This window comes from Sphaerodactylus townsendi, linkage group LG03 (genome assembly GCF_021028975.2).
Source record: "Sphaerodactylus townsendi isolate TG3544 linkage group LG03, MPM_Stown_v2.3, whole genome shotgun sequence".
Classification (NCBI taxonomy): Eukaryota; Metazoa; Chordata; class Lepidosauria; order Squamata; family Sphaerodactylidae; genus Sphaerodactylus; species Sphaerodactylus townsendi.
In genome coordinates, this window is record NC_059427.1 from 53,049,040 (window position 1) to 53,061,518 (window position 12,479).

The following is a 12,479-nucleotide window of genomic DNA, read 5'->3' on the forward strand; positions in this document are numbered from 1 at the left end:
CATACCAACTACCTGTACTACTCATAAAGCACAGCCCATGACAGGCAGGTGATTCTTCCTACCCAGTCTGCATTTTTGATTCTGAGCTCCTTTTTAGCTGACTTTTTCTCTTGTTACCAGAAAGAAGGAATTATGGAAATCATAAAACTGGCACCTACATTGATTTAAAAATCTGAAGTATACACCTGAAAATGTAAAGTACAAATGTGCCACATGAATGTTTCTAAAATGTGAGGCATGTAATGAATGTAATAGCTTTTAATACAATACAATACAATAGACCTTTATTGGCATAAAATACAAAAGCATGAGTATAGACCATCACTAAATTTAAAAGAGTTGTACATGGCGTCTATGAGTAATAGCTTTTAATTCTAAGTGGTAGCCAATAATTCCTGTAACACTTCTCTTGAATTATACAATAGTGAGAAAATCAACACAGCAGGCAGCAATAAGCCTCTTCTCTCAAGTTCCCACTAGCTTTCTCCAGTTGTCAGTACCACTCTTTGGCCAAGGCCCATGACAGAGAAATGAAATAATGCACAGCCCACACTGAGGCACAATACGACATCTATTGCTTAGAGCACCAGAACATAGCACTATATCCAAAACTGATGAAAGAGCATCAAGGCAATATGCAAATGAGCTAAGCAGGTTCATTGTGACTGCAAGTGGGTTTTCTGTAGGTTAGTGTTTTGTGAAAAGGTAAGGAAGCTGGGGGGGGGGGGGGTCACATGGGATTACAAGGAAATCAGAGCCAGGTAAGGCATTAGTAATAGTGCCAACAGCCAGTGCGACAGGTGGGGAAAGTGTGGGGTCTGGTGGGGTCTCAGGCAGAAAGCAGGGAATGGAAAAGCCACACAGAGCATCCCTTATAAAGCGGAAGGGACAGGGGAGTGGGACAGCAGTAAGCCTTACCTGTACCCCGCAAACCTGCACAAGAAGAAGAGGAAAATGCAGAGAAAAGTGACAGCATTAAAAGCAACGCATGTGTAGTGAGTGTTCCCTGGAGTATGGCCTCTATAGAAAGGGAACAAAGCAGGAAGTTCCCTCATATGTGCAGTGATTCTTAGTTATATCATATCAAATGTATCTCCAGATCTGGGCAACTGATAGTTGCTAATAGCAATGTGACTTTTGACATGCATGTTGGCTGGAGAGGTACTTCTTTCTTGAGGCTAACAGACAACATTTTCCAGAATGTTCTGCCAAGTGCTGTGCCACAGGCTGATCACTCATATTAATCACTAAAAACTGCAACTCTACTTTACTGACAGGAATAAAGATTATATACGGTACAAATGGGTCACTTTTCAAAGACTCAGTTTGGAATAAGCTCACCTAAAATAAGCTAATTTAGACAATTTCGAACAGGTTTGTTTTAGCTCATTTTATACAAAGGCCCATTCCAAGCCTTATCATGCTCTGTACAATATCATCAGGAAGTCATATAAGGCTCATACCTAGAGGAATCACACCTCCAAAGCCATAGTAAGGCCCTCACAGTCTCTTTCCCCGGTAGCAATAGCAATCCTAGTGGAGAGTCCCTGGAAATTTCAGGGGTCTTTGTGACCACAATGCTGTTGTAGAGTTCCAGGACCTACTGAACACCCCAACAGCAGCTCAAATCCTTGGAGCTAATGTTAGATAAATGTCACAGGAATAGGAGTGACCCACTCATTGTCTTCTAAGATACCAGAGGGAAGGCGCATGCAGGGACAACAAAAGAAGTTTACTAGAGTAACTAGCTGGCTGACCTGACCTGGCTGACCTGACCTTTCTTCCCCCACCCCCATGAAAGAGGGACTTCCCACTTCCCTAGTGGAAGCTGAGGAGCTCACCTAGCCTGCCTTCCTCTCTCTGCTTTTCTCCTTTGAGGGAAGGAGGAGAGCAGGTGACTGCTTGTTCCATTGCATCAGGCTCTGTTCCACCTCTCTAGCAATTGGGAGCACTTCTGGCCCAGGCTATGCTGGCTCAGAGAACAACTGGCAGGTGGGAGCTGGGGACAGTCCCCAGCCAAGTAAGTGGTGGTGGGGTGCCTAGCCAAGTAAGCACTGGGCCTATCGAACCAAAAACTCTTGGGCCAACCCTGAGCAGGAAAGAAGAAAAGTGGACAACTGTGTGAACAGCCAGGGATGAACTCACTTTCAACTAAGTCCAAATGTTGGAAATATTTGAGATCAACTCATAATTAGCTCAGAGTTTCTGGACTGAGATTTTTTTTATGGACTTCCCCAGTTCTGAACTTCAGCTGGGTCACTACAGTGCAGATTCTATTTGCTCTCAAGACTATTTTTGCTCAGACAAGACTATTCTTGCCAAGACATCCTTGATTCTACTTTATAAGCCTCCACTGCTTCAAACCCACATAGATAACAATGGTTTTCAACCATCAGAGTAGCACAAAGAAGCAGAAGTTTACTGCCAGTGAAGAATGGCAATACAGAAATAATTAATAAATATACAAAAGAGAGCTGTAGCATCTTAGAAGAGAAGAATGACGAAGTGTTCATTGGTCCACATCTGAACAGTGTAGAACCACCTTATACACATTTGTGTGCTGAAAAGCTTACCCAAGGAACCTCTGGGACAAGGTACTGCTGCTAGCAAGCCAAACTTGGTCTGGGGCCACCACACGCCAGCTTTCAGAGATTTGGGACATGCATCATAGAGCACTGTGAAGGCAAACACAGAAACCAAGTCATTTGAAGTCAAGGGGACAAGCTCTATTCCAAAGGTAGAGTGGAGAGCCATTCAAGAAAATGCCAAGGTCTTCTCAGTGTTGACCTGCATAAACTGAAGGAGAATTAATATAAAGTCATGTTTCAGATATATAAACCTATATGGTGCATTATTGAAGGTATCAGAGAGGGCCAGATTTTATTCCCATTATGATCCAGCATGGAAGAAGGGGGACCAAGGGAAAAAAATTATAGAACCTATTAAAGAATGTTAGGATGTGAACTACCAATGGAATTGATTTATCTACTTCTGAATTAATGGAAAGGTAGAACGGAACTGGTGTGAACTTTCCACTGATTTATTGTCTATGACCAGAGTTTGTATGAGAACAATGACACTGATGTCTGATAATTGTCTTCTAAAATAGCAGAAATGGTCAGAGTAGCTCAATGTGTTAAGGTGAGAAATAAATAAACAATAGGATGACTAGCATTCTGAAAATTAGGAAATATTTAATCAGTATTGGAACAGCAAATATAATGTTCAGGATGATCTTTTTCTCCATTTTTTGTGGTGAATATTACATGCTACGTAGAGTAATCCATTTTTATTTTCTTTTTAAAAAGAGTATAAGGACACCTCTGCCAGATTCTTTAGGCTTGTATGTCAGCCATCAATTTCGTACTGCAGAAGTGGTTCTACAATGTCTTTCTGTGTTTTTGCTATTCCGCTTTCCCTTACTGTAATGCTAAAATCATGTGTTGAGAGGAGGGACCACATTTTCTTTTTCCAGAGATAGGTAGCCCTGCTCTGATGGATGAAGCAGCTGCCAGAGAGCTAAATTCTCTAGTATGATGGGGAGAGAGGAGGTAGCCTAGATCCATTTTAAAATGGGCACTGCAATTACATCCCTGGCACAAACTCACCATGGCAACCACTGGGAGTCACCTCTGCAAAAGGGCTGTCACAACTGTTGCACTGTCGGCCAATCACACCTGGCCTGCAGTGGCACTGGCCCATTTCCTGATCACAGGAACGGGAGGAGGAGCCAATGGGGTAGCAGTCACAGGGAAGACAGGTGTCACTTCCTTTAGGACGATAATGGAATTCCTGTGGGAAGAAGGGAAAGGAGCAGGGAAGGTGGTTAGAGATCACTGGAAGAGGGGTCACAGGAAGAAGGGGAGCGGTGGGAGTGAAGGGTTAACCATACTTTAGGAATGGGGCACAGGCCACAAAAGGAGCCTATTGAAACAATTGGAAGAAAGGTGGGGGTGGGGAAGCCTGGTGGGATAAAGAGCGGGGCACAGTTAGGACAGCAGAAAGCAGAGGCAGCCCAGGCAGCCGGGATGAATAGGAAGACTATGTGCTATGAACTGTTACTTCCTGTGTTTTGGAAAGGGATGTCCTCCTATAATGCTCTTAGCCAACTTCTGCTTTGAATCTTCCCTGCCCATCACACCTTTGAGGCACTAAGATGAAAAGTAGTTCACCACTGAGCCTCTCAATAATTCAGTTTCACACGTGCTCTCCTTCTAGAGTGGGGATCTAGGAGTGGGTGTGAGCTAACAGAGGCTGCAAAGGCTGAGGGGGGCAGGGAGGAATGCATGTTACAAGGAGCCTGCATAGGTCCCCATAGAGGAAATAGTCCTGTGAGTGAAATGAATTATATTAAAAAGTGGATGCGGATGAAAGGCAATATTGCAGATTATGAGAAGACTGTGTCAAAGGTTGATCTAGAACCTCACCTTACAATGACATTGCCCATTGGATTTATTACAGTCTGGGTCAAATCCCTTGGCTGCATCACAGTTGCAGGGTCCGCAGGTTGGGTTTCCCCACCAGCCCTTAGGGCATTGTTGGTCCATCCTACAAGAGACAAAGAGTGTGGATACCTGATGCTCTGCATCCAGGGCACTGCCTTGCTGATGGTCCAAGTAGCAAGTAAGAATACAATAGAATGCAAACCTTCAGCTGATTTCGATATTTGCCAGCTTTAAAGTTCATCTAGCGGAGTTTTAATATGAGTTGTTTTGCATTTTTGTCTAGTCACTGTGTTCACAGTGTTTTATACAAAGGTGACTAATAATACCTTTAGCGAAACACACACTAACACACACTAACAAAACACACACTAATGCCTTTAACGAAACACACCATGGCTGAAGCGGGGATGGGGGGGTGTCAGTGTTGCAAAAATTCTTCTCAGTAGTTTAATAAAACACTCCCTGTTGTGCTGATTTGCATCAGTTTGAAAGTACTGATCCAGAAAATGTTACCCTCCCTCTCAATTGGCTGTACACTTCCAAATCGGGCTAGACAGCGCTGTGATGTTTTCACATCTATTATGGTATCCCCGATTTGATGGGATGAATATCCTTTGAGGAAAATGCCAGTCTCTCTCCCTCCCATTGGAGCAAGAGTAGACCTGGGATATTTGTGGTCCCTTGTGGTCTCTTCCAATTCTCTGATTCTATGATTTTAGGAATAAAATGGCAATGGACATAGGAATGCAGAGCTGGAAAGGGTCATCTAGTCCAACACCCTGCGTGCTCAGTGCAGGAAATTACCTCCCATAACTACCTCCCACCCACTACCCCGGTGATCTCTGTTTTATGCTTGGAAGACAACAAACATCCAAGATCCTTGACCAATCTGGCCTGTAGGAAAATTCTTTCCTGGCCCCGACATGGCAATGGACATGGCCATATAAAAAAGGGCCATGGAGCCAAGCACTGAATCATCCCTTCCCACTCTCCTTCTCATGATCTGCCTACGTTCACAGAAGGACAATGTATTCAGAAAGGAAATATTCATCCCATCTCAGAAACAATACTTCTGTCCTCCAAAATTAAATGGGCAAACATTTGGCACAGCTTTGTACTGCTTGCTTCCTGTCTCCAAGGCACAGGAAGCTGGAGAAAGGGTCTGATCAGCTATTATAAGTTGCATGGATGGCAGGTCACAGGGAATGAACCTCAGCATTTTATAGCCTCTCCAAGGAAGAGGGAACAAGCTGAAGTAACAAAGCTAGTAACAATTATTAGCGAGTATTATTATCAATTAATTAGTAACAGTTATTGTATTATCAGCTAGTAGGAAAGGCTCAATCTGCCTGAGATTTCCAAGGGACAGCTCCCTTAAGCTTTGGGCTTCAAGATCAGTGTAGTCTGCTACATAAAAAAAGTAATCTATTAACCTACACTTGGCAGAGCAATATATAAAGAACAGTATTCAATAGATGGAATAGTAGTCTGGTTTTCCTTCATCAGGGATTCTTGGAATAGCCTTCAGAGGTGGATAAATGTTTCTCGGTTAGGCATGCAGGAAGCAGAAGCATATCTGAATAAATACATCCCCTAAATAAAGCGCAGGCACCAAACAGTCCCTAATCTCACCTGTGCTCACAATATTGTCCAAAGTAGTTTTCTCCGCACTCACAGACATAGCCATGGAGTGAACCTGGCTTTCGCCGACACACCGACTTGTTCTTGCAAGGGTTCAGATGGCAAGCATCAACACAGCTCGCACCATAGTAGCCTGGAAGAACAGACAGACACCACAATGCCAGAAACAGCACACATGTTCAGGGAACCCTTCAGGAGAATGTTTCCAAGACGGGATAGTTCTCTAACGCAGACCAGAACTTATTGGGCTTCCAAGATGGGATAATTCTGTAACGCAGACCAGAATTTATTGGGCTGGCTCTCAGAGCAAACCCTTCTTAATTCTGTCCTGCTCTCAACCACAATTAAAGAAAATCAAAGGTCTCATTCAGAATACCTTAGGCAAATTATGAAGTTAATGCACTCTATGTATCGTCAAAATTTTTCACAGCCATAATCAACTGGCTGTTCTGGGTTTTCTGGACTGTGCGGCTGTGGTCTGGTAGTTTTTCTTCTAATGTTCACATCTCGCTGTGACATACCTCTGAAGATGCCAGCCATAGATGCAGGTGAGACGTTAGGAGAAAACTACCAGACCACAGCCACACAGCCCAGAGAACCTACAACAGCCAGTTTTTGCTCTTCTGTTTGATTTACATATTTTGATCCAAATATTGGTTTTGTTAATTATTGAATTAGGAAAATACTTTCATTTTCCAGTGACTTAATTGCTTGAGGAAGCCTTGGGTAAGTGAAAATATTGGAAGGTGGCAAGGAGAGGGAACTCAGGACATCGGATGTCATTTTATAATGTGCCATGTCCAGTCATTCATTGGAGTAAGAAGGACTGTTAAATAGTGGCCAACTTGATAAGGAAACATTGCTGCTTGTAAAGAAAAAAAATCTTTTCTTCAATTCACTGCTCTGTAAAAAGATTTATAGCCTCAATTTGAGTGGATGCGTGCTTTTACTTGGCTAAAGGCATACCCAAGTTATGATGTCAGGGAAATATAATGCTGGAATAAATGGGAAGGAATACTGCACATGAATACTCTTAAATGCCAGTGGGAAAATACCTGGAAGAAGGCTAAAGAAAAATAATGGTAAATGGAACACTGAAATGGGAACAAACTGGAAGGAGGATATAAGTGGGGAGGCCAAGCAATGGCTAGAGTCAGAAAGGGAACAAAAGCTGCAGCCCATAATGCTTGTCTGTCTCCTACCTGGCTTGCACACACAGGAGTAGGTCTGCCACTTGTCCTGGCATAGACTGTTGGCTGGACAAGGATTGGAATCACAAGGGTTGGCTACGGTACACCCTGCCTCCACGTTCAAAGTACTGCTGGGCTTGGCTAACACATTCCCTGTGGGTTTATCACCTAGATGCACTCCCTGAAAACAAACCAAAAAAAGTATTTCTAAGCTATGTTTCCTTGATTGTAATTGAAAAAAACTTTGATTTGAATGATCCATTCCAGCTTTACAAGAGCACCCTCCATACCATCTTTTGTGCTGCCAAAGGTTTCCCACAACAGCAAAATGTAAGAACCTTGAGGCCCTCATCTCCCATGACAGAAAGTATTCTGGAAAATTAACCATCAGCTGCTGTCAGGTTATGTTACTGTTTTCTCTCCAGTGACTCAAGACACCAGCTATCCTACTCAAAGCTACCAACCAAAAGAGCTGTCCTTGGAAAATCTGGGTTAGAGATTTTAATTTTCCATTTGTAAATGTTGCCCATTTCTAAATTAAATCATGAACGATTGGAACTTGTGGGAACTCACCTGGATGCAGCCTTCCAAACCATGATGCACTGTACCGGAATCTAAGATTCCCCCAACATGGAGATACTTTACTTTGAGGCCATGCAGCTCATTTGCCACAGCTATGGTGTCCTGAGAAAAGAAATCAGATAAACAGAAATTTCATACACTTTGTTGCTTGTATTTCTGGCCTGTAGATTAACATCTCATCTTCCTGCAAGCCTTTCTCCATAAAAGTCAGAATCAGTAACCAGTGTACTGCTGATGCCATTAATTCCTAGCCGTGGGACAGGAACAGCATCCTTAACAGTGGCCATGTATGAATACCAGTAGAGGGACAAAGAAAATTAGGTCTCAGAGTAAGGGATGGAATATGATTGACAGGGTAGAATTCAGTTCTATGCTTTCCCCCAGTGTAAACCCACAGGGCTCACCTGGTAGAGTCCGAAGTCCAGATTAAGAGTGATGATGTAGCGTATCTCTCGTCCACTGCGTACATCTTGTAGCTGTAGCTGTAGGTCATGCCATTTCCCATCATTCAGCTGCATTTGATCCAGGAGGAGCTTAGTGATACGTCCAGAGCCCCTGTTCACTACGAAGGAGAGCAGGCCGGAGTCCAGCTGATGATATAACCAAGTCAGACAAATTGAAGTCTTCCCAGTAAGCAAGGCTCAGACAGCTCATGTTAGCCCTACTTCTTGTTCCTAATTCATCACAAGAACTTCATTGTGATAAAGTGTGCAGCCTAATGACATCATTTCTTCCCCCCATGAATTAAGGATGGAGAGCTTTAGACAATGCCCCTCCTAAGGGCATAGTCACTCAGATCTGGTTAACAACAGCCAAGAGATTGTACACCTGGCCCTAGTTTCACAGAGAATTTGCAGTTGTCCACACCTTAATCTCATCAATGAACCTGCTGTATGACCCTGAACCCTTTCCCCCAAATATTAATTTAACCTCAGAAACCTCCTGTCCAACTATTAAGTGTCCTCAAACCTCAAGAGTTTCTTTGTTTTAGTTTCATCACCACAGTCCAAGCTCATCAAGATGTCCAGTGTCCCTGGTTTAATTGAATCAGCACTGCCCCAAACTCATCAAGCCTTGGGTTCTCCTAGGTTTTAATTGTATCAAATCACTTTCCACAGCCTTGTTCATGTCTGGGAACTGAACTTTGCTTCGTCCCAGGAAGATTGCCCCACTTATCATAGTCAATTTTTCCTATAACTAGACCCCCCAAACCCATGGCAAATTGCAATTGAATTTCCTCCTTGAGCCCAACGTTGTTTTCTTACAAGAAATGCTGGCTGTTTCTCACACTCTCCCTGGACTTCTCCACTTCTGGAACAATAAATATCACCCTCCCAACACAGTTCTTCTATCACTCATACCTTTATTTCCTAGGCTTGTTAAAGTCTGTGCGTTTGCGAGTGTATTTTTATAATTTTTAATCTTTTAATAAAGTGTACCTCTTTCAGTTTAATCCTGGTTTTGAGTGGAATTCTTAGGGGAGTGACTTCTGTATACACTGGTGGAGATCCCCTACCTGCCTCTTGCATTGCCAGTCCATTTCCAGTTACTTTCCCCAACTGATTAAAGGAACACACCAGACCAATTCAGATAACACCTCTAGGTAAAAAGCATGGACCAGGTGACAAGCGATATGCAGGGCTGCTGTCTGAGACCTTGGAGGCCTGCTGCCAATCAGACTAGACAATACTCACCTTGGTAGATTCATGTTCTAACTCAAGTGTAAAGCAGCTTCATGTGTTCAATTATGCATTCAAAGCTACACTCAATGTACACTTTATAGTGAGTCTGTGGTCTATTTCAGCTCCTTGACAAGCGTAATTTCATACTATATATGACTGAAAATATTGGTACATGCATGCTTTCTGGGGAAGTGTACAAATGTATCAACTTGATTTGGTCTCCTCTTTGTCTTCACCACTAATGTTTTAATTGTTAACTATGATTTTTAATTGTTTTATCTTCTGTACACTGCCTAGAGCCCTCCGGGGGTGGGCAGTATAGTAAATCAATCAATCAATCAATCAATTAGTAAATCAATCAATCAATCAATAAAAAAGGAGGGGCTCCATTTTCCTTAAGAGGGTGTGAATATATCTGAGGACATTGGATACAAGCTTAAGTAGCAGCAGAGTGGTAGATGATATTCTTGTTGACCCTGGCATAGTACCTGGCAGAGTATGGTGGTGTACTGGCCTGCATGAGCCCGAAGCAACACTCCATCCAGTTGACGTGTTCGGAATGCCAGGCCCATGTACCATGGAGTGGAGATTTTCACTTCATTTTTGAAGTCCCAGTAAAGGATGCTATTGCCTTGGAAATGGTGAGGATGATGCATGGCTGAAAAAATAAGAGTATGGAGGATGTAAGAGGTCAGAAGCTTGAGGAAGAGGAAGCCAGAGAGTTTCTTTTGTTTCCTTTTTTCCCTTTCATTTTCCCCTTCCATACCATTTAAGATAGATTGAATTGGGCCTGGAAGCAAGGGTAGAAGTTTGTCCTGGTGCAGGTGGGTGACCAAGATGGGTGGGCATCAGCGTCTTTCATCCCTACTGTGTTCTGGGATTCAGGCGCCACCCGTTAGTTGCAGTAGTGACCTCCCATTTCCAAAATGCACTGGGGAACAAGGGGGCTGTTTCTTTGGAACTCCCCAAAAGTTGCTTGTTTCTTTGGAACTCCCCAAAAGTTGTGCAAACCATATGTCACCCAAATGTTGCCTGGCCCAGGTCCAGGAACTGGCTGGGTGTGTCATGGAACCAGTCGCAATCCTAAACATGTTTCCTTGAGAGCAGTAAGTTCCACCTAGCACAAGAGATTTGCCTCCAAAGTGATAATTAGATACAGCACAGACTTCACCCCCTGTACACACACATCAGTTTGCTTGAGGGACTTCCAAGAAAGAGACTTTGCCTGTTTTAATGCCTGTTTCCTCAGGATTACAGTGGGGGTTTAATCTCAAGAAAGCACACAGAAGATTGCAAACCTAGGTAAGTGAAACAGGTTGAGGGATTTTTTGTTTTGTTTTGCTCAATCAAAAAAAAGGGATGTTCTTACAGAGAATGTTAAATTTCCCCTTTTAAAAATTGTGTGTCATTTCTCTGCTGAAGAGATACTCAAACCTAGTGTTTATTGGCTTTTGAAATGATAGCTGGGGTTCTTCTCTTTGTATCAATGGCAACATGGCTATCCACAAAGGTCAGGTTCCATTTTCTGTAGATATGCCCCTGGATTACTAGCAGGAGTCTGGTAGACTGAGGCTGAACAGTTGGAAAAGTAGCACATTCTAAACGCTCTGCAAGCTGCTGCCTCTCATATATTTTGTACTTTAGTGCAGATATCTAAGCAAAAAAACTCACATGTGTATTGTATCATTTTAAAAAGACACATGTATATTTAAATGTAATCTTTTTGAAACACTAAAAAATAAGGACTGGGTCCTTTCATTCACATGCATTTTAAAGAGGTCCATGATTTATGCATATATATCCTTCATGAACAATATGTGTTTTGAACTTGAATGTATTTATCTGAGTAAAAACCATGATGAAAAAGTGTGAGGCCAGAACAAAGGACCTCTCCAGCAGAAGTTTTTTAAATTGATCTTGATACCCAGAGTTACACAAGGCAGTATAGGGCCCATGTGCATACTTTTGTGTGTGTGAAGGAATTCATGATTCATCCAAGGTTTTCACTACTTTCCAGTAATTCAAGGAGACTAAAACCTAGCACTGGCCCTTGCCAAAGGATTGTGAGGAGTTTTCAAAACCTTCCATACATGTTAGTACCAAAACAACTGGTCCATTTTTGTTGTTCAAAAGGAAGACCGGTAACATAGGTAGCTCAACTAAAACTCAACTACTGGGGCCACCTTCTTTAGAAAACCTTAGAAATCCTATCCCTCTTTCCTACAGAGCCTTTCCAGGGTCAGCAGGATACCTTTAATTTAAGTTGTGTTGTGTGCTCCTTTGAAAGTGCAAGGCCATCTCTCCCTCATTCTCATTTTGTTATTTCAGTCCCTGCCCCACACATGCACGCAAACTCACCATGCCGACAGTCCTTGCCTCCAAAGCCCACAGGGCACACACAGGTGAATGTAGACCAGCCCACAGAGCAGGTGCCACTGTTCTTGCAAGGGTTTGAATCACAGAAAGAGTGCTTGGCATGGCATCCTAAGAACATTTCAGATGAACAGCACAAATGAGACAAAAGAATTGTTACTTGAGGTAGCATCCAGTTTGGCCTCAGTCCCTTACTTTGCTGGGCTATGAAACAGGCCCCAAACTTCAGTAGCACTTTATTACAATAAAAGGCAAGAGCGTCTCCTGATGCCATAGTTTATGTAGTCCATACATGGCCCTGAAATATTGCTCATCTTCCCAATTTCGGCAAATTTTACTTGTCACCAAGAATGGTCTTCAAAGGACACTTTCAGGGACCCATGACTTGGATGCATGTCTGGGAAGTTACCAAGGCAGGATATTTGGGGTGGTGTCCCAAGAGCTACTTGTATGATACATTTCACCTCTTTGGTCTATAGCTTTAATCTATCCCTTCTTGTCTGGGCAGTGAAAAACCACAACTAGACTGGAACCATATTAATTCAGCCAAGCCAGCATGCATTTTC

The 12,479-nt window shown here is 42.9% G+C and overlaps 1 protein-coding gene across 2 annotated transcripts in view; it reads right to left on the reverse strand.

The window, feature by feature from the left end:
• CELSR3 (cadherin EGF LAG seven-pass G-type receptor 3) overlaps positions 1 to 12,479 on the reverse strand; it is a 231,456-nt gene that overhangs the window by 145,156 nt on the left and 73,821 nt on the right. For both annotated transcript variants that reach the window (XM_048489745.1, XM_048489744.1), the window contains exons 8-17: positions 11,899 to 12,024; positions 10,029 to 10,198; positions 8,263 to 8,448; positions 7,850 to 7,960; positions 7,289 to 7,457; positions 6,078 to 6,219; positions 4,428 to 4,548; positions 3,609 to 3,792; positions 2,574 to 2,675; positions 919 to 933 (exon numbers count right to left, since the gene is read on the reverse strand). In XM_048489745.1, the coding sequence (XP_048345702.1) occupies positions 919 to 933; positions 2,574 to 2,675; positions 3,609 to 3,792; positions 4,428 to 4,548; positions 6,078 to 6,219; positions 7,289 to 7,457; positions 7,850 to 7,960; positions 8,263 to 8,448; positions 10,029 to 10,198; positions 11,899 to 12,024 (1,326 nt within the window). The remainder of the gene's footprint in view (positions 1 to 918; positions 934 to 2,573; positions 2,676 to 3,608; positions 3,793 to 4,427; positions 4,549 to 6,077; positions 6,220 to 7,288; positions 7,458 to 7,849; positions 7,961 to 8,262; positions 8,449 to 10,028; positions 10,199 to 11,898; positions 12,025 to 12,479) is intronic.